General features: G+C 34.7%; 1 protein-coding gene across 1 annotated transcript in view; it reads right to left on the reverse strand.

Moving 5' to 3' along the window:
• CCSER1 (coiled-coil serine rich protein 1) overlaps positions 1-23717 on the reverse strand; it is a 1268926-nt gene that overhangs the window by 1099989 nt on the left and 145220 nt on the right. Inside the window, exons 2-3 of the mRNA XM_082837990.1 lie at positions 12381-13742; positions 2247-2431 (exon numbers count right to left, since the gene is read on the reverse strand). Coding sequence (XP_082694116.1) covers positions 2247-2431; positions 12381-13701 — 1506 coding nt within the window. The 5' untranslated portion in view covers positions 13702-13742. The remainder of the gene's footprint in view (positions 1-2246; positions 2432-12380; positions 13743-23717) is intronic.

Genomic DNA, 23717 nt, shown 5'->3' on the forward strand with positions numbered 1-23717 from the left:
GTGAGGGAGCTAATACAAGTTACCTCTAAGACACCCCAGCTCACAAGTGCAAGCTCAGACCCCACCCTCCTCTACACACCCCATTTCCACCCTCACCTGCAGGCCTCCACAATTTGAACCAGGAATCTGGAATCTCGGTCACCTGGAATGTGTTAAAGCTTTGCATGGGCATATCACCTTGACCCTCAAGGATCCTCACCCTATGTGAAGTGGGAACTGTAGAAAGATAGGAAGAATAGGATCCACTAAAGCAGCAGTCCCCAACCTTTTCGGCACCAGGACCAGTTTCATGGAAGACAATTACTCCATGCACCGGGGTGCAGGGTGATGGTTCAGGTGCTAACGCAAGCGATGGGGAGCGGCTGTAAATACAGACGAAGCTTCGCTCGCTGGCCCGTCACTCACCTCCTGCTGTACGGCCCAGTTCCTAACAGGCCACAGACAGGTACCGGTCCATGGCCCGGGGGTTGGGGACCCCTGCACTAAGGGGTCTAAGGGTGGTACTGGCATATGTGTGGTTGACAACAGGACATTTTTTAGGTGGCTAAAGATGGAGAAATGGTGTGAAATGATGTTGTCAGAGGTTGTCTTCATGATCAACATTTTTCTTAGACTGTATATCCCAGGGTCTTGCTCTAGGATGGAGAATGTCAAACCTTCCATGCAAGCAAGAAAGACAGGTTTTAAGGGTTGCTATCCTGGTGTGCTTCTATGTGTTGTGACCCATGAGCATCTCAAGTGAAGACTTAACCTCTCTGACTTGTGATATCAACTATGCAAACCAATTTTTCCTTCAAAAGAAAGTCTCTTCAATAAGTGATGCTGGGAAAACGAGACAGCTACATATAAAAGAATAAAATTAAAACATCCTCTAACACCATATACAAAAATAAACTCAAAATGGATTAAAGACCTAAATTTAACACCAGATACTGTAAAGCTCCTAGGGGAAAACACAGGCAGAATGCTCTTTGACATAAATCGCAGCAATATTTTTTTGGATCTGTCTCCTAGAACAATGGAAATAAAAGCAAAACTAAACAAATGGGACCTAATTAAACTTAAAAGCTTTTGCACAGCAAAGGAAACCATAAACAAAACAAAAAGACAACCTACGGACTGGGAGAAAATATTTGCATATGATAATATCGACAAGGGATTAATTTCCAAAATATACAAACAGCTCATACAGCTTAATATTAAAAAAAAACCCAATCAAAAAATGGGCAGAAGACCTAAATAGGTATTTCTCCAAAGAAGATATACAGATGGCCAACAGGCACATGAAAAGATGCTCAATATTACTAATTACTAGAGAAATGCAAATCAAAACCACAATGAGGTATCACCTCACACCAGTCAGAATGGCCAGCATCAAAAAGTCTACAAATAACAAATGCTGGAGAGGGTATGGAGAAAAGGGAACCCTCCTACACTGTTAGTGGGAATGTAAGTCAGTGCAGCCACTATGGGAAACAGTATGGAGGTTCCTCAGAAAACTGCAAACAGAATTACCACATGATCCAGCCATCTGACTCCTGGGCATATATCCAGAGAAAACTCTAATTCAAAAAGATACATGCACCCCAATGTTCATAGCAGCACAATTTAAAATAGCCAAGACATGGAAGCAACCTAAATATACATCGACAGATGAGTGAATAAAAAAGATGTATATATATACATATATATACACATACATATACATATATACACATGTGTATATATACACACATACATTACACAAAATGGGATATTACTCAGCCATAAAAAAACGAATGAAATAATGCCATTTGCAGCAAAATGGATGGATCTAGAGATTATCATATTAAGTGAAGCAAGTCAGATAGAGAAAAACAAATATCATATATATGGTATCACTTATATGTGGAATCTAAATAAATGATACAAATGAACTTATCTACAGGACAGAAATAAACTCACAGACATAGAAAACAAACTTATGGTTACCAAAGGGGATGGGGAGAAGATAAGTTAGGCATTTGGGATTAATGTGTACACACTACTATATCTAAATCAGATAAGCAACAAGGACCTACTGTACAGCACAGGGAACTATATTCAATATCTTGTAATAATCTATAATGGAAAAGAATCTGAGAGAGTATATTTACTGAATCACCTTGCTGCACACCTGAAACTAATGCTTCAATTTGCAAGGAGCATGAACTTGCCAGTAATATATGGGATTATTTTATTATATGCAGGTATATGTATATACTTACCATGCTGTTCATTTTTGAAGATGATGAACCTGCTCTTTGCTTTCTTAGACTATTAACTTCTTCTACATTTCCATCTTTTGGTTTCAAAATCATCCTGCTACTCCCTGCAGTTCCTTCTGATGAGGATCGCAGTCGCCTCTCTATAAATCTTCCTTCACGGTATGGACTGAGGCTACTGGCAAGAACTATTTAAAAAATAAATAAATAAAAATTAATATAAATGCTTAAATGTAGTTTTTATAAATGTTCCACTGAAAGTAAATGGAAAACTCTTAGTGTCATTCAACAAGTCTCAATCACAGAAAACTTTTTGAATTAGTAGTGGTACTTTACTTAACTATGTAATCACTTTGAAGCCTCTAAAACTTTCTAGTCATCCTTGGCTTCCTCATACCTCACATAAATCATATAAGCAAATCCTGTCCTCATTACCTTCAACTGTATACAGAATGTGATCACTTCTCACCACCTCCCGCACTAACTTCTGGCACAAAGTCCATCAGGGCTTGCCTTGGTTACTGCAATACTTCCTAATAGCCTCCTGCCCCTGCCTACTCCCACCTGCCTCTCCCCAACCAATACACAATCTATTTTCTACAAGGTAACCAGAATGATACACTTAAAACATAAGTGAGATTGATCATGATCGCTTCTCTAATCCTAAAGCTGATGTGTTTCCAGCGGGCTACCAGGTTCCACATGATAGGACCCTACTCCGGACCCCCACACAGGGGGCTTCCCATTGCTCACCTCTTCATCTCTCTAACCTCATCTTCTACTGCCCACCAGCACCTTGTTCACTCTGCTTATGGCATATTGGACTTCTTGCTGTTTCTACAATATTGCAGGCATACTCCAGCCCCAGAATCTTTACCCAATACCCTTTGCACTGATATACTCCTCCCAAATAGCTGTATGACTTACTCCCTAATTTTTGTTAATATGTTACTTTGAGTAATACCCCATTCACTGTACTTAAAAATGGAAACTAAAAACAAAGAACTATGAGAAAGAGAAATTAAGAAACTCATCCTTAAGATTTTCTTCCTCTAGAACCACCTCCAGTACAAAAATCTGTCAGTCAGAGAAAGAGAATCAGTAGGAGACCTATATTAAGAAGATTTATTGCAAGAAATTGGCTTATGCATTTGTGAGGCTGGCTAGGCTGCACCTCGAGGCATGCGGGATCTTAGTTTCCTGACCAGGGATCGAACCTGTGCCCCCTGCAGTGGAAGCGTGGAGTCCTAACCACTGGACTGACAGGGAATTCCCAAACACCTTTTCAAAAATTTGTGAAGATCCACCAGAGGGCAGACAGCAGAAGCAAGGAGAACTACAATCCTGCAGCCAGTGGAATGAAAACCACATTCACAGAAAGACAAGACACAGAATTCACACACACATTCACAGAAAGACAAGACAAGGTTAACAGCTGATTTCTCAGCAGAAACTCTACAAGCCAGAAGGGAGTGGCATGATATACTTAAAGTGATGAAAGGGAAGAACCTACAACCAAGATTACTCTACCCGGCAAGGATCGCATTCAGATTCGATGGAGAAATCAAGAGTTTTACAGACAAGCAAAAGCTAAGAGAATTCAGTACCACCAAACCAGCTCTACAACAAATGCTAAAGGAACTTCTCTCAGTGGGAAACACAAGAGAAGAAAAGGACCTACAAAAACAAACCCAAAACAATTAAGAAAATGGTCATAGGAACATATATATCGATAATTACCTTAAATGTAAATGGATTAAATGCTCCCACCAAAAGACACAGGCTTGCTGAATGGATACAAAAGCAAGACCCATATATATGCTGTCTACAAGAGACCCACTTCAGACCTAGGGACACATACAGACTGAAAGTGAGAGGATGGAAAAAGATATTCCATGTAAATGGAAATCAAAAGAAAGCTGGAGTAGCAATATTCATATCAGATAAAAGAAACTTTAAAATAAAGAATGTTACAAGAGACAAGGAAGGACACTACATAATAATCAAGGGATGAATCCAAGAAGAAGATATAACGATTATAAATATATATGCACCCAACACAGGAGCACCTCAATACATAAGGCAACTGCTAATACTTATAAAAGAGGAAATCAACAGTAACACAATCACAGTGGGGGACTTTAACACCTCACTTATACCAATCATCCAAAATGAAAATAAATGAAAATAAATAAGGAAACAGAAGTTTTAAATGACACAATAGACCAGATAGATTTAATCGATATTTATAGGACATTCCATCCCAAAACAGCAGATTACACTTCCTTTTCAAGTGCACATGGAACATTCTCCAGGACAGATCACATCTTGGGTCACAAATCAAGCCTCAGTAAATTTAAGACAATTGAAATCATATCAAGCATCTTTTCTGACCACAACACTGAGATCAGAGATCAAATACAGGGAAAAAAACGTAAAAAACACAAACACATGGAGGCTAAACAATACGTTACTGAGTAACCAAGAGATTACTGAAGAAATCAAAGAGAAAATCAAAAAATACCTAAAGACAAATGACAATGAAAACACAACAATCCAAAACCTATGGGATGCAGCAAAAGCAGTTCTAAGAGGGAAGTTTATAGCTATACAAGCCTACCTCAAAAAACAAGAAAAATCTCAAATAAAAACCTTACCTTACACCTAAAGGAACTAGAGAAAGAAGAAAAAACAAAACGCAAAGAGAGCAGAAGGAATGAAATCATAAAGATCAGAGCAGAAATAAATGAAATAGAAACAAAGAAAACAATAGCAAAGTTCAGTAAAACTAAAACCTGGTTCTTTGAGAAGATAAACAGAATTGATAAACCATTACCTAGACTCACCAAGAAAAGGAAGGAGAGGACTCAAATCAATAAAATTAGAAATGAGAAAGGAGAAGTTACAATAGAAACCACAGAAATACAAAGCCTCCTAACAGACTACTACAAGCAACTCTATGCCAATAAAGTGCACAACCTGGAAGAAATGGACAAATTCTTAGAAAGGTGTAACTTTCCAAGACTGAACCAGGAAGAAATAGAAAATATGAACAGACCAATCACAAGTGGTGAAATTGAAACTGTCATTAAAAACCTTCCAACAAACAAAAGTCCAGGACCAGATGGCTTCACACGTGAATTCTATCAAACATTTAGAGAAGAGCTAACACCCATCCATCTCAAACTCTTCCAAAAAATTGCAGAGGAAGGAAGATTCCAAAACTCATTCTATGAAGCCACCATCACCCTAATACCAAAACCAGACAAAGATACAATAAAAAAAGAAAATTAGAGACCGATATCACTGATGAATATAGATGCAAAAATCCTCAACAAAATACTAGCAAACAGAATCCAACAACACATTAAAAGGATCATACACCACGATCAAGTGGGATTTACCCCAGGGATGCAAGGATTCTTCAATATATGCAAATCAATCAATGTGATACACCATATTAACAAACTGAATAAAAACCATATGATTATCTCAATCAATGCAGAAAAAGCTTTTGACAAAATTCAACACACATTTATGATAAAAACTCTCCAGAAAGTGGGCATAGAGGGAACCTACCTCAACATAATGAAGGCCATATATGACAAACCCACAGCAAACAACATTCTCAATGGTGCAAAACTGAAAGCATTTCCTCTAAGATCAGGAACAAGAAAAGGATGTCCACTCTCACCACTATTATTCAACATAGTTTTGGAAATCCTAGCCATGGCAATCAGAGAAGAAAAAGAAATAAAAGGAATCCAAATTGGAAAAGAAGAAGTAAAACTGTCACTGTTTGCAGATGACATGACACTATACATAGAGAATCCTAAAAATGCCAGCAGAAAACTACTAGAACTAATCAATGATTTTGGTAAAGTTGCAGGATACAAAATTAATGCACAGAAATCTCTTCCATTCCTATAGACTAATGATGAAAAATCTGAAAGACAAATTAAGGAATCACTCCCATTTACCATTGCAACAAAAAGAATAATATATCTAGGAATAAACCTACCTGGGGAGAAAAAAGACCTGTATGCAGAAAACTATAAGACACTGATGAAAGAAATCAAAGATGATACCAACCGATGGAGAGATATACCATGTTCTTGCATTGGAAGAATCAATACTGTCAAAATGACTACACTACCCAAAGCAATCTACACATTCAATGCAATCCCTATCAAATTACCATTGGCATTTTTTACGGAACTATAACAAAAAAATCTTAAAATTTGTATGGAGACAGAAAAGACCCCGAATAGCCAAAGCAGGCTTGAGGGAAAAAAACAGAGCTGGAGGAATCAGACTCCCTGACCTCGGACCATACTACAAAGCTACAGTAATCAAGACAATATGGTAGTGGCATAAAAACAGAAACATAGATCAAGGGAACAAGATCGAAAGCCCAGAGATAAACCCATGCATCTATAGTCAAATAATCTATGACAAAGGAGGCAAGGATATACAATGGATAAAAGACAGTCTCTTCAATAAGTGGTGCTGGGAAAACTGGACAGCTACATGTAAAAGAATGAAATTAGAACACTCTCTAACACCATACACAAAAATAAACTCAAAATGGATTAGAGACCTAAATGTAAGACTAGATACTGTAAAACTCTTAGAGGAAAACATAGTAAGAACAGTCTTTGACATAAATCGCAGCAAGATCTTTTTTGATCCACCGCCTACAGTAATGGAAATAAAAACAAAAATAAACAAATGGGACCTAATGAAACTTCAAAGCTTTTGCACAGCAAAGGAAACCATAAACAAGACGAAAAGACAACCCTCAGAATGAGAGAAAATATTTGCAAATGAATCAATGGACAAAGGATTAATCTCCAAAACATATAAACAGCTCATGCAGCTCTATATTAAAGAAACAAACAACCCAATCAAAAAATGGGCAGAAGACCTAAATAGACATTTCTCCAAAGAAGACATACAGATGGCCAAGAAGCACATGAAATGCTGCTCAACACCACTAATTATTAGAGAAATGCAAATCAAAATTACAATGAGATGTCACCTCACACCAGTTAGAATGGGTATCATCAGAGAATCTACAAACAAGAAATGCTGGAGAGGGTGTGGAGAAAAGGGAACCCTGTTGCACTGTCAGTGGGAATGTAAATTGATACAGCCACTATGGAGAACAGTATGGAGTTTTCTTGAAAAACTAAAAATAGAATTACCATATGATCCAGCAATCCCACTGCTGGGCATATGCCCAGAGAAAACCATAATTCAAAAAGACACATGCACCCCAATGTTCATTGCAGCACTATTTACAATAGCCAGGTCATGAAGCAACCTAAATGCCCATCAACAGATGAATGGATAAAGAAGATGTGGTACATATATACAACAGAATATTACTCAGCCATAAAAAGGAACTAAATTGGGTCATTTGTAGAGACGTGGATGCACCTAGAGACTGTCATACAGAGTGAAGTAAGTCAGAAAGAGAAAAACAAATATCGTATATTAACGCATGTATGTGGAACCTAGAGAAATGGTACAGATGAACCGGTTTGCAGGGCAGAAGTTGAGACACAGGTGTAGAGAACAAACATATGGACACCAAGGGGGAAAAGCTGTGTGTGGGGGGGTAGGGATGGTGGTGTGATGAATTGGGCGATTGGGATTGACATGTATACACTGATGTGTATAAAACTGATGATTAATAAGAACCTGCTGTATAAAAATAAAATAAAATTAAATTAAAAAAATAAAAGAAAGAAAGAGAAATTAAGAATACAATCCCATCTACAGTTGCATCAAAAAGAATAAAATACCTAGGAATAAGTTTAATCCAGGAAGCAAAAAATATATACACTGAAAACTATAAAAGACATTGATGAAAGAAAATGAAGAAAATAAAAATAAAGAGATATTCCATGTTCATGAAACGGAAAGATTAATATTGTTAAAATGTTCATACTACCCAAAAGAAAATGAAGAAAATAAAAATAAAGAGATATTCCATGTTCATGAATTGGAAAGATTAATCTTGTTAAAATGTTCATATTACCCAAAGGGATCTACAGATTCAATGCAATTCCTATCAAAATTACACTGACATTTTTCACAGAAATAGAAAAAAAAATCCTAAAATTTGTACAGAAACAAAGAAGACCCCAAATAGCCAAAGTAATCTTGATAAAGAAGAACAAAGATGGAGGCATTACACTTCCTGATTTTAAACTATATTACAAAGCTACAGTAATCAAAACAGTATGGTACTGGTGTAAAAACAGACACATAGATCAATGGAATAGAAGAGACAGCCAAGAAATAAACCCATGCAAATATGGCAATTAATTTTTGACAAAGAACCCAAGAATATATAATGGGGTAAAGATAGTCTCTTCAATGGACAGTCACATGCGAAAAGATGAAAGTATCTTATACCACACACCAAAATCAACTAAAATTGATTAATGACTTGAAAGTTAAGACCAAAAACTGTAAACCTCCTAGAAGTAAACATGGGTAAAGCTCTTTGACATTCATCTTGATAATGATTTTTTGGATTTGATGTCAAGAGCAAAAGAAATAAAAGCAAAAATAAACAAGTAGGACTACTTCAAACTAAAAAGCTTCTGCACAGAAAACAAAAAAAATAAAGATAAAAAAGAAAGAAAGAAAAAACAACCAATTGGACCAATTGGATGGGAGAAAATATTTGCAAATCATATATCCTATAAGGGGTTAATATCCAAAATATACACAAAATTCATACAACTCAATAGCAAGAAAAAAAAAATTAAAATGGGCAAAGGCCCTAAGTAAACATTTTTCCAAATAAGACATACAAATGGCCAATAGGTACATGAAAAGGAGCTCAACATCCCTAATCATCTGGGAAATGCAAATCAAAACCACAATGAGATATCACCTCACCTTCTTTAGGATGGCCATTATCAAAAAGTCAAAAGACAACACATGTTTTTGAGCATATGGAAAAAAGGGAACCCTTGGGAACTGTTGGTGAGAATGTAAACTGGTGCAGCCACTATGGAAAACACTATGGAGGTTCTTCAAGAAATTAAAAATAGAGCTACTATATGATCCAGCAATCTTACTTCCGGTAATATACCCAAAGGCAGCAAAATCACTATCTCAAAGACATATCTGTACTCCCATGTTCACAGCAGCATTATTCACAATAGCAGAGGTCTGGAAACGTCCTAAGTATGAGAAGAAAGGAATGGATAAAGAAAATGCAGTATCTACATACAATGGAATATTATTCAGCCTTAAAAAAGAAGGAAATCCTGTCATTTGTGACAACATGGATGAATCTTGAAGATATGCTAAGTGAAATAAGCCAGACAGAGAAAGACCAATACTGCATGGTATCACTTACATGTGGAATCTTTTTTAGAAAGCTCAACTCATAGAAACAGAGAGTAGAAAAGCGGTTGCCTTGGTAAAAGGGTACAAACTTTCAGTTATAAGATAAATAAGATCTGAGGATCTAATGTATAACAAGGTGACTATAGTTGAACTTAAATTTCTCAAAAACAAAAACCAAAAAGGTAAATATGTGATGTGATGGATATATTAACTAACTTGATGGGGGGGGGGGAAATTCTTTCACAATGTAACATATACCAAATCATCACTTTGTTCACTTTAAATATACAATTTAATTTGCCAATTATACTTGAATAAAGTTAAAAAAATGCAAACTACAATCACACCCCCCACTTCCTAATCCTCTTTTCTGCTTTAAACTCATCCTCAGCAGTTATTACCACCTGACATTTATTTATTTGTATATTAATTGTCTGAGTATTCCCAGTGGAAGGTAAGCTTCATGAAGAAAGGAATTTATTCGTTTTGTTCACTGATATACCCTTAGTGCCTAAAACAGTACCAAAACAATATTTGTTGAATGAATGAATGAATTAAACTGTTCTGTTTGGGCTCATCTATGAGTTTAAAGACTCTTGGCTAGAACCTATTAAGCCAACATATGGCAGTTTTTTCAGTAACTTTTTAAGTCAATGAGTTAAAGTTAAGTTGCCAGAGAGGTCAACATTCCATTAATAATTCTGAAATGAATGTACACCCAGCACATTCAGATGCATATTAAATACTAGCTTAAACGTATTTCACAATAAATACAGAATAAACTTAGTATTATGGAATTTGGCAACTCTTTCTTACATAGAATACATTTGTCTAAATGGCTTTAAAATCTTGAAACTTCTAAATTATAAGATCTTTATGAATAGCAGATGAATATCTCCTATTGATGGAAATGAAGAACAGTATGCAACCAACTTTTCCTTTTTGACATTACCAGCTTATTTGCCTGTCTCTTTCTATTTTACAAGTTGTAGATACTATGAATTATCACCTAATGTCCAGGAACAGGCATCATGGTGTCAAATTCAGTGAAATTAATGTGTTAAATGGCTTGCTATTAGGATCTCAGTCAACAGATTAATAATCAGCAAAATAATTGTTGGTCATTCCCTAGTTTCCAAAGAGATAAATATTTACTCTATTCAGTTTGACATTGAGGCAAGTCACCATTTCTAAATAAGAATTAGATATAATCAAAATAATTAAACTTTTACCTTTTTGGGTGCAATTTTCTAAAAAACTGCCTACATTCTAATCTGAGGTCCACCGTTTGCTAACAATGTGATTTCATGAAGTTATTTAACTTAATCCTAGACCTTACTCATTAATAACTTCCACATAAATCTTTGGTTAGTACTAAATAAAACAGTGCATGCAAATTGCTTAGCACATCTTTGGGCACATAGTATCATCATCATTATCATTCTTATAATTATACTACAGTTAAAGAATTAAGCAGGTATAACTAAATCCCAAAATACAAGCAAGGCTACCAAGATAAAAAAATGAAAAAAGTAGGCAGATGTGTAAAAGTGATTTTGTATCAAATGTGAAAAAATATGAAGACAGTTGGAAAATTAAGTCATGCATTTAAAACTGTAAAACTGCTATATTCATGGAGAGACTAGTTAGGTAAGTCAGATAAACTTATGATTCTTGACATTATATAATATACAATTTCATGGATTACAAATTTTAGTTAATATTTCAGTATTATTCTTAATGTTTTGGAAAGAGCCTGGGTCATGACATGTACTACAACCTAGTCATGAAGAGCCTGATCTTTGGACTGAGATAGTTGTAATTTGGCTGTACTACTTACCAGCTGTATAATCCCTTGGTCTCAGTTTTCTCATGTATAAAATGAGGAACATACTAGTGCCTACCTCATAGGGATTGTATCCTAAACAATTACTTATGAACTTTGTGACTTTGGACACATTACTTAACCTATCTGTGCTCCAATCATCTTGCCTGTAGCATGAGTTAGAATAATAGTAGCGATTTCAATCACTTCCAGATTCAAAAAATTAATGTATCCAAAGGGCACAGAACAGTAAATGGACATATTGTTGGGACAACTATTAGTGTTAGTAGTAGTAGCAAAAGCGGCAGCAGTGGTAGTAGGAATCACAGTACAGAAAAAAAAGAATAAAAATGTCAAACACAGCCAGTAGGTATTATATATTCAACAATTCTCTTGAACTGAATTTTATATTGAAAAACCATGTTTTCTGTTGAATAACAGACTGGAGTAAATCAACCTTCCCTCCCTCTTTCTGTGCCAGAACATGGATCCTATTTAATAATAACAACTTTGTTAAAATAGGAAAAAGAATTTTAATTATACGAATTTCTTTTACAATGATTGTGTCTGGGCTATATCTATTCTTTAACTAAGAAATACCAATACTCTATCATGAACTATAAAAAAAGATGGCCCTTATCTTAGATAAAGCCACATTTCAAATAAAATTAATTTCCTTCCACTTTCTTCTGAGGGTCAGAATCTGAATTACACAACTAAGAAAAATAAGTAACATGGATGAATTACATTTTCAGCATGATACGAATGAAGTAAGTTTAAGCAGAGAAATGATTTAAGACAAATTATAAATAGGACAGAAGATTAAAGAGTGAAAACTAAGAAAAATGTAGTTTCCATGAGATAGAATAAGAAAATTAAAGAAATTATAATGAAAATTATAATTCATATCATTTATTATACAGAGAAAATCATCATACCTTTGGCAGGATTTGCATCATATCCATATGATGTTTTGTTTAAAATATAATGATCACCGGAAGAGGGTATTATCCTTGAATCTGAAATAGGATGGATCCCTTTAACACGTTCAGCTATTGCTTTATGTTGCTCATAAAATCCAAGTTTCCTTGGGGAGCTTGTTGCCAACATTGTTTCACCATTTTGTATCACCATATGTTCTCCTCTTCTTGTATCTGCTGATAGATGAATCTCTGAGTCACTCGCATTCATAGCAGGTAGTTCAGTGATTTGCAGTAACACTTCCTTCTGATTAGCAGCAGAGGTTTCTGGTAAGGATTTAGATTCAGTGCTACACCGACCTTCTAACCTGTATTTCCCAGGAGACATAACTGCACAGGGAACAGTTCCCATAAGGTCTGTTGTCTTTGTAGCAGCAGCAGGATTGGGAGAAATCTGAGAGGTAGAATCACTGTGGCCAAAGTTGTCACAGTGGGATGCCATGCTTCCACTTTTAGGAAATGCATCTGCTTCAGACACAGAATCTTCAGTCAAGGCTAAGAACTCTGAAGGTGTCTGAGCTGTAGTAAAATCAGCAGAAAGCAGTGGAGATGGTAACGAGCTTCCCGCCCGTTCTGTTACACCCACAGAACAAGATGGAGAACCTCTTAGTAATACAGGTTCCCTCTCTTGGTACTGTGCAATTTCCAGTGAGAATTCAGATTGTTGTACCAATGAAATGGATTGGCTCTGTGGAACTGGCTTAGAAAATTTATAGTGAGATGAAAAAGATTTAGTAAGAAGCTTCTTTGTTGACTGCTTAACAGAACGGCGAGTTTGTTCTTCTGTGAATCCAGAATCATCCCCCTCACTTTTGCCAGAACTCAGGCAATTTATAAAGACATTCTTATTAGTCGAGTGCTCGTTTTCTCTTTCAAAATCCTCTGTCAAAGATCTTGTTATCTTCTTATTTCGTGAACTGCTAAAACCAACAGAATGTCTTCCCCTGGTTTTAGTATGTTCTTCCGAACTCGGTTTTTGCATACTGCTGTGACCAGGTTGAGCACCATTTGAAATACTAAGGTTCTGGTTGGTAGGTTCTTGCTTAGGTTCACTCCCCTTCTTATGATGGAAGCTAATGGAAGGAGTACGGAAGAGGCTCCTGCGTTTACCTGTGCTACCTGAGCTTGAGTTAGTGCTGGAAGGAGACGAACTGTGGACACCGACTGTATTACTGGAGGAGGGTGAAGAAGGAAGAGAATCATGTTTTCTGCTAATACTCCTTCTGAATATCGGCAACCGGGAGACCAGAGTAGATCGTCTTGATCTGGAGTCCCCCATTGGGACTCCAAGGCTTGCACTGCGATAGCCAACTTAGCAACCTGAGAAAAGACAAATAGAACAAGTTAATAGAAGTCAATTATAAATAAGACATTTTGAAACATAATACTGGTTTTTCATTCATGACACAGAATTTGTTATACTAAAATAATAGTAAAATTCTGACAAAGAATTTTCTGAATTTCTATGTAGCAAAATATCCAATCATTTGTATAGAAATTTTATAATGGTGCCACAACTTCACAATGACCAAGAATATCTGAAGTCTAAATTTGTATTGGGAGACACGAGATTGCTATTCAAGACTCAGCCTTACTACTCACACCAGTTCTACAATTTGGTAAATTGCTTAATCTTAACTTTTTATGTTTATTTATTTAGATTTAGTAGGCATATGACAGCCACCATCAATGCTCTCTGGGTAAAATGCCCCACCACTGCCTCTGGTGGCCAGCACCAGATGTACCATGGGGCTCAACAAGTAATTGACCTGAGCTTAACAGAGCCACAGACCGGACGAAGGTATGACCTGACCCTAGAATCTCTACTCAAAGAAAAAACCAACTGGAACAGATACTTCCCCTTCGATTATGATTTAGTAAGTTTAGAGATAATTAGACCACTGGAAGAGGAAAGTAAACTACATCATAAAGGATCTAGAGTAGAGTTATATACAAGATAAAGTTATGAGGAAACCACAGCCATGAGTTGAAGAAAAGACAAATGAAAGCTAATTCAACTGGTAATGCTAAGACAAGTGGAGACTACATGCAGAGAAAAGCAGAAGCAAAGAAAATTTATGAACCATATTAATGGCAGGGTATTGATGATGAAGACAAAGAAGAAGGACGAGGAGAAGGTGGCAGCTGCAGTTCATTAATTGTGATGCACCATGTACTTGAAACAGGTTATCTCTTTTAATGCTTGTAACTATAGAAGTAGATATTACTATGGTCACTTTACAGCAGAAAGGTAAGTTGCCTACGTCACTCAGCTGATAAGTGCCAAAGCAGGACTAAGAAACGAAGCATTATCTAACCACAGGGTCAGTTCATAATCAGCACGGTATATACTGCTTTCACTAGAGTGAAAAGCCAAGAGCTTAGGCTGCCGAAGGCCCAGGTACGTTTCCACTTCAGAAATTACTAGTTGTATGGTAGATCTTTCTCTTATGGTGACTGCTGTTTTTCACTGGTTTTTATAATGTGCCATGATTTGTTTCCTATTTTGTATTGTTTTGCTTTGTTTCTAAATTTCACTTAATTTCTTAACTGTAACGTGCACACCCCTGCTTTGTCAACTTGAATCATGCTGTTTCTTTCTGTTATTTATTGCAACCAAAGCTATCTAACAATAATAAATACTACATAAAATGACAGGCCCTCCATTTTATCATTCTTGCAGATAAAGTATTAGATTGATCAAGTAAAATACTTTCATGTCCTTGAGGAAGTGTATGACAAAAACGGAAAATATTTTCTCTTTCACATACGCATTTTTAAATATTTGATATTTTGTTCTAAATGATATAAAATCAATTTGCCTTTCATGATTTTTATTGGATGATCTTTAATTGCACTCACTGAATTTGAATTTAAATCAAACTATGTGTGAACCACTTCTAAAACATTTAAGCATCCTTGCAAGGCTTTAGCTGAAGAAAGCTTAAAATACAAAGACATTTTAGTTTGTGAAGTCTTTTCTAAATTAAAACTATCTCACTTTCCTCCCAGCTTAGATGTTCTGAAATGGATACAAAAAATAATACAATTTTGTTTACACTTTCACTCTTAATAATGCTTTAATTAACATCATTCTCAGCTGTGATTTTATTTATAGGCAAGATTTATTTCCATTCAATGCCCAGTGAATAATTTTGCTCTAATAAGAGCATTATCAACCACAATGATTTGCAGCTGGTGGTGAACCTATGGCCTTCAATGTATTCATGTCAAGATATTTACCACTATTTTTGAAATATCTTCAGAATTTATGTATACTGAAATATTTCTTGACCTTTTTTTAGTATTTCTTACATTTGTATCAGCAATCAAAAATAAAAGAGTGAATAAATCCCATGTCTCTTAGGCAAGTATTCAAAGGATTTAACTAATGAAAAATTTTCAGAAAAAAGAATTACAATAAAATTCTTAATGAAAACAACCAGACTTCCGTTTACAATACATATGTGCTACTAATATATCTGTCTTAAGTAAAAACATCATAGATACACAGAGATATTTATACATTGAATGGGATGACATGGAATAGATATAAAATCTATTGGAGATAAAAAGCTTTTGTTTCACTTTATCCGCAGATAGTCTTTTAAATGAAGTTCTTATTCCAGCTAAATGAGAGAGACAAAATATCTACAGGTTGGAATTATCCATATTCTTTATAAAGACTTTAAAATCTATGTCTCATATTTCATTCTCCAATTGCATTGATTACTACTTGCCACTTTCTGTTCGCTTTCACCATCAAGGCATTAGCAGATGTAGAACCATCTGCTTGGAATGTCCTTCCAGTAACTGTGATATGGTAAAATTCCTATTTCTACAGATGGTCCCTTCCAGAATGCCATCTCTGATCCCCCTTCCTACTCTCTTCCATTTTGGACTTAGCACTCCTCCTTTATGCATTCTCAAGTATTACCTTACATGGTAAACATCTGTTTATCTATCTGACTTTACTATTTTACCTTAAGCTTCTTTTTTTTTAATTAATTTTATTTTTGGTTTCATTGGGTCTTCGTTGCTGCATGCGGGCTTTCTCTAGTTGTGGCGAGTGGGGGCTACCCTTCGTTGCAGTGTGCGGGCTTCTCATTGCGGTGGCTTCTCTTGTTGTGGAGCATGGGCTCTAGGCGCGTGGGCTTCAGTAGTTGTGGCGCACAGGCTTAGCTGCTCTGCGGCATGTGGAATCTTCCCGGATCAGGGATCGAACCCGTGTCCCCTGCATTGGCAGGTGGATTCTTAACCACTGCACTACCAGGGAAGTCCCTACCTTAAGCCTGTTAATGGAAAAGGCCACTTTTGCTTTGCTTTGAGACCCCAGGTGCCTAATACACAATTAATACTTATAGAGTCAATGGACTTCATAAAATGAAGTTTTCACTTGAACACAACAGTATTTCAAACACAAACATATTTTCTGTCTCACTACCAAAAATGAAATGTTACAATTTTGAGGTTAATTATGTTGAATTACAACTTTTAGAGTCATGAGTTAACTAAAAGTTTTTCAAACTGTACAATCAATATCTACAATTTGCTAACATTTGAAGACAATGTTATTAACAAGTTGAATAACAATATATCATCAAATCAACACTGAATTTCTTAATTGGCATGGTTGAGAAAGATGTAAATTCTAGTTCAAGGGGTTTTATGGATCATTAATTTGTTACCTATTTAATATTAGAGTAAAAGTAAAATACCTTAAAGAAGTAAGATATACTGAAAAAAAATATACTTTTTTTTCCATAATTCCAAAGGCATTAACCAAGACATAAAATAACCTTGAAGGATTTCACAGCTATTATCTTGGAAACTGATTACCATATGCAAAAACAGGTATGTCTATCTGTGCAGGTAAGAGAAACAAAACAAAACCCCCTTAATCTTTTTCTTTCCTGTCATTTTTCTGTTTTCCTAGATTTGGACAGCGCTCATATTTTTTCACTATGAGCCAAAGATGATGGAGGGACCTGATGTCCCATATCTGAGATAGCAGTGAGTATCCTTTGTCCCTCTCCCAAAATTAGTGGTATATTATTGCAAAAACAAGCCTACACAAAGTACCCTTTACACAGACATGCAATCAGCATAAAAAAAATTTTGGTTTCAAATCCAAGCTCTGCCACTTACCAGTAGCATGAATGACAACACAGATAATAATTATTTTATAGTGATTTTCTTTAAGGATGGAAGGTACAACATCACAAAGAAACTTAACACTGCTTGGTATAGAGTAAATTTGCACTTTCCTCCTTTTTTAATGAAATGCATTCAAGCAAGTGGTGCACGATGTTACAGCACATAGAGTGATTATGAAAATGAGCTACTTTTCAAAATCTGCCCCAATCACTGTTTAAAAAATCATCAAAAATTTTGAGGGGAGGTGGAGGTGTATAAATTGGGGTCAGTATTCTAACCCCTTATGATAAACATCTCTAAAGTATACATTTTTATTGGAATTTAAAAACAATGACCAATATTTGAAGTGTTTGTGGGGAATGTTGCATAAGTTAAATACAGTCTGTTCTATTCTCTCTGAGAAAAGATATCAGAAAATAATCAGGTAGAGCCTAAATGACCACACTTAAAAGAAAATCAATGATACATTGTGAAAATGGAAAAAAAAAATTCACAGAAACCAAATAGTCTCTAGGTAACAACTTTCAACATTAAGAAAGCAATGGCAGAAAACAAATCATGTGAAAACATATCAAAGGACACTGATGAATTTTCACCAAAATTAAATAGATAATAGCCTGAATAAGCTTCCAAGTCAATCTTATCTAATTATGTCATTTTGATGAAGATTTAAATGAGTCCTGATAGGTGTTATGACTTAGCTGGAAAGCCCTCCAGCTCAGATTCTTTCTATTACAAAGTTCATGCAATTTACATCTCAATAATCTTTTTTATAAAATTGAAGTATAGTTGATTTGCAATACTGTGTTAGTTTCAGGTGTACCACAAAGTAATTCAGTTATATTTATATATTTTTTTAGATTGTTTTCCATTATAGGCTATTACAAGATATTGAATATCATTCCCCATGTTTTACAGTAAATCCTTGTTGCTTATCTATTTTATATACAGTAGTGTGTATCTGTTAATCCCATACTCCTAATTTTACTTTAACTATGATGTAATTTATCTTTAAATGTATTTCTAAAATGTTTTATTGTTTTCATTTAAATAAATATGGAACTAATAGAGGCATTTTTAACGATAAATCACTGACACACATGGACAAGGGCCACTTCAACCAGCAGGGTTAGTGAGGACAATATGAGATACATTAAAAGGATGACTGATCAGGACCAAGTGGGTTATTGATCGGTCACAGGGAAGAGAATGAGACTGTCAGCCAAAGATAGCAAGAGTTAGAAATCACATAATTGATTGGATATGTTTAATTAACAATTTATTAAATTTGCATATAATTTAGCCACACTGAGTACAGTAAGTTATTTCCAACTATAAAGAAGAAAATAATACAAATAACTGCGTATATCAGAAATGCTTGCTTATATCAAAATGATTTGACCCTAAAAATTGCATGTAAGCGGAGATAGATTATCCCTTACTGGATCCGTAAATCAATAAATCTCCTAGGTAAAAAGAGAAAGAGAGTGCATGGTGCTAAATTGCATGATAATGGGAACAGTTACAATAGGGAAGGGGAATATATTTCAAAGAGATTATTCTAGCAGGAATTAGGGAAGAAGATGCATTCCTTGTCTGAATTAATAGAAGGACAGGGACCATAATACATATTTAGAAAGACATGTAATCTTGAAACCCAGCCAGATATAATCTCAGTTCTTCATTGACCAGAAGAGACAACAGAGGGAGAAGAGAAACATAGAGAGAAGAATGGATTTTGACCAGAAATTAGACAGAAGTTAGTAGTGAAAGAAGAAAAAAGTCTAAAAGTCATATCTACATGTGACCCAGGCTTAAGTAAATAATGAGACTACATTTATAATTAACGTTATAGTTTATGTTCTGGCATTTATACACAATGAATGCATAACTGTTAAGAAAGAAGACTCTCATGCAAAAATATCTCGATTTGAATTCAGCATCACACCTAAGAGCTGTGTGACTTTAGAGTGGCTTAAAAAGTTATTTAACTCCCTGAGCCTTCATGAGGATAATAGTTGCAACTACCTTAAAGATTTTGTGATGATCTAATAAGTAAAACCAAAAAGCACTTAGAACAAGCACTTAGAACATGACAAATGTTTAATAACTATAAATTATCAAGAAAAATTAACCATACTTGTACTATTTCACAGCCAAGTACACTTTAGTTAGCTTATAACCTCCCCCAACTTCTCTCCGCTGAAGTTCTAATTCTGTCTACTAGTAGACAAATAATACTGTCATTTCCAGTCAATCTTGAATAGGACAAAAAGGAAGGTTAGAGGCCAGAGTACCCATATGTCAATGGGCTTGGGGCTTGGAATTAATATGCTAATTAATACACATATATTAATACGCATATATTCATTTCAATTTTTTATTAAATATTAAGTTCACTTATTCAGTATTATTTTTTTTACTTTCAACAAAATAATCCAGACTTAAAGAAGCAAATAACTAAAATATTATGAATATGCAAAGACTGTGTCAGACCCTGAACATGATTCTCAAAAGAGTGAATTTGATAAATTTGTTGAACAACGAAAATGTCATAACAAGTATGCAACTTTAGAGAGGATAGCACACATCCAAAAGTATATATGTTTGTTAATAAAGAAAATTTTATTACTTCTTACATTGGAGAATTTGGTTTGGTCTTAAAATATTATTTTGGAAAAAAAATTCCTTGCAATGTTGTAGGTTAGGTTTCTTAGAAGCAGAGCCTAAGCAAGGAATTCTTTTTTTTTTTAAACATCTTTATTGGAGTATAATTGCTTTACAATGGTGTGTTAGTTTCTGCTTTATAACAAAGCGAATCAGCTATACATATACATATATCCCCATATCTCTTCGCTCTTGCGTCTCCCTCCCTCCCACCCTCCCTATCCCACCCCTCTAGGTGGTCACAAAGCACTGAGCTGATCTCCCTGTGCTATGCGGCTGCTTCCCACTAGCTATCTATTTTACATTTGGTAGTGTATATATGTCCATGCCACTCTCACTTTGTCCCAGCTTACCCTTCCCCTCCCCATGTCCTCAAGTCCATTCTCTACATCTGCGCCTTTATTCCCGTCCTGCCCCTAGGTTCTTCAGAACCACTTTTTTTTTTCTTTTAGATTCCATATATATATGTGTTAGCATACGGTATTTGTTTTTCTCTTTCTGACTTACTTCACTCTGTATGACAGACTCTAGGTCCATCCACCTCACTACAAATAACTCAATTTCGTTTTGTTTTATGGCTGAGTAGTATTGCATTGTATATTATGTGCATGTCTTCTTTATCCATTCATCTGTCAATGGACACTTAGATTGCTTCCGTGTCCTGGCTATTGTAAATAGAGCTGCAATGAACATTGTGATACATGACTCTTTTTGAATTATGGTTTTCTCAGGGTATATGGCCAGTAGTGGGATTGCTAGGTTGTATGGTAGTTCTAGTTTTAGTTTTTTAAGGAACCTCCATACTGTTCTCCACAGTGGCTGTATCAATTTACATTCCCACCAACAAGAGGGTTCCCTTTTCTCTACACCCTCTCCAGCATTTATCGTTTGTAGATTTTTTTTTAATGATGGTCATTCTGACTGGTGTGAGGTGATACCTCATTGTAGTTTTGATTTGCATTTCTCTAATGATTAGTGATGTTGAGCATCCTCTCATGTGTTTGTTGGCAATCTGTATATCTTCTTTGGAGAAATGTCTGTTTAGGTCTTCTGCCCATTTTTGGACTGGGTTGTGTGTTTTTTTTATATTGAGCTGCATGAGCTGCTTCTAAATTTTGGAGATTAATCCTTTGTCAGTTGCTTCATTTGCAAATATTTTCTTCCATTCTGAGGGTTGTCTTTTCGTCTTGTTTATGTTTTAGCAAGGAATCCTTATTCAAGCAATTTATTAGAGAATTACTCTCAAGAGAAGGTAAGGAAAGAAGGCATGATAGAACAGGGGTAAAGCTAATCAGGGATGTGGCTGAAAATGACATCGAGCTTCAGATGAATCCCATGGGATCTGGAACACTTATTGATACCTCGAGACAGTGGCAGGTTCTCTGTATTCCATGCCAGTCAACTATTTGTAGATTTCTCTAAGGAATGGGAAAAATATTTGAAACATATAAAACTGGCAAAGGATTGATATCTGGAATATACAAAGAATTCTTATAAATCAGTAAGAATAAGACAATTCAAACAGAAAAATAAATGGGCAAAAAATATGAACATGCAAATCCCAGAAGATATACAAATTACCAGTGAATATATAAAAGCATATTGAAACCCATTAGTAATTAGAGAATATAGAAAGAGCTCCTACAAGCCAGTAAGAAACAGACAACACATAGGAAAAAAGGTAACAAAGAATATAGACAAGAATTTCATGGAAGAAACACAAATCACTAATCAACATATGAACAGATATTTAACTCCATTATTAATCAAGAAAACCACAGATACTATTTTTCACCCATAACATTTTAATATTAAATAATATCAAGTTTGAATGAATGAAGGAGTACCTATAGACACTTATGAAGGAGTCCAAATTGTTAAGATCATTGTAGAAAATTATGTATCAAAATATCAAAGTAAGTAATTTCACTTCTCAGCATTTACCTTAGAATAATACTCACATATCTGCACACAGAAACATGAGAAACATATATAGAGACATTCAAGGCAGGTTTATAACAGTTGAAATTAAAAATAATATAAATGTCCATTAACAGGAGACTTGAAAAAGTAAAATATGGTATTATCTATTCCACAGCATAACAGACAAGAACTAAACATATAGGGTAAAAGATATCTGACAAAAAAATTTCCAAGGCATTTAATTAATAAAATCAAGTACCTAACTGATATGTTATATATAATTTATGTAAATTACAAATGTATTATGAAACTTTTTAAATAATAAATATTCTACAGATACATATGTGTGTAAATGCATAGGAAAAAATCTGGAAGGATGTACTTCAAAGTGTGAACAGGAATTATCCTTGAAGAGGGCTTTTGTACTGGGGGTTGTCATCAATGGGGGCACCAATGTAACAAATAATATGAAGTTTCAACAATGAAAATAAATTCATGAATCACTTTTATAATTAAAACTTACAAAATTCAAATTAAAATAGTATAAAAACATATGGCCTATCAAAATTACATAATAATAGGCATGTAAATGTGTTAAAAGTAATTTGAAGGGTATACAAAAATAAAGTAGCTGCCTCTGAAAGAGAATGAGAATGTGGGAAATTATTTTTATAAAAATAATCTGACCAAATATGACAAAATACAAAAATCAATTGAGTGTTTTAATAAACTCTTCAAATCTTTTAAATTGTAACACGAAGTATTTAAATAAATAAGACTTACAGAAGTGCCAAGAATCCTTACATTAATATAAAGACTTTGTATTTTTCATGAACCTACATTCTTAACACTAAAATTCATGTTTTATGTGACCATCAGTCCAAAATGTATGTTTATAAATTGAAATTTACTTTTGTAAAAACTCAAATTCTATTTCATTTCACTATTGAAAGCTACTTCCATCCTTTAAAAAAAATTCACTATTCCTTTACCATATATAGTTCAGACACAAATAATTTGTTCTAGGCTTTTCACAATCTTTTTAATGTTTTAGTATTTCCATAATACAAACATTAAACCACCACAGATTATATAGTTGGCTAATAAACTGGAATTATATGATTTGGAAGCATGTGACATTATGACTTTTACTCATTAACAATAAATTGATGCCATTATATAATTCTTTCAAAGGCTAGTAAACGAACCAAACAAGTCGGTTATTAGTTCAAAGGAATGCTTCATTTATAACAGTTTATTTGTTTTCTAAATACTAAAATCACTGGATTTGCCTCAAATTTTATTTTTTTACTAAAAAGAAAATGACCAAGTTTAAAATAAATAACCTGTAGTTGTGCAAACATACCAGCAGAGGGTGCAGAAGATCTTCCTTTTTAGCAATAGTCAATTTTTTTTCTTGTAACTTTCAAAACCAATTTAAGATTTATTGGGCAGTTAATTAAAAATATCACAAAGACTTTTATGTAAATGAAAAATTAAAGTCTTAAAGTCTCCAAATGCACTTTCAAATTAAATCTTTTTTTCTAG

The sequence above is a fragment of the Leucopleurus acutus genome (genome assembly GCF_964270905.1).
Source record: "Leucopleurus acutus genome assembly, chromosome: 4".
NCBI classification, from domain to species: Eukaryota; Metazoa; Chordata; class Mammalia; order Artiodactyla; family Delphinidae; genus Leucopleurus; species Leucopleurus acutus.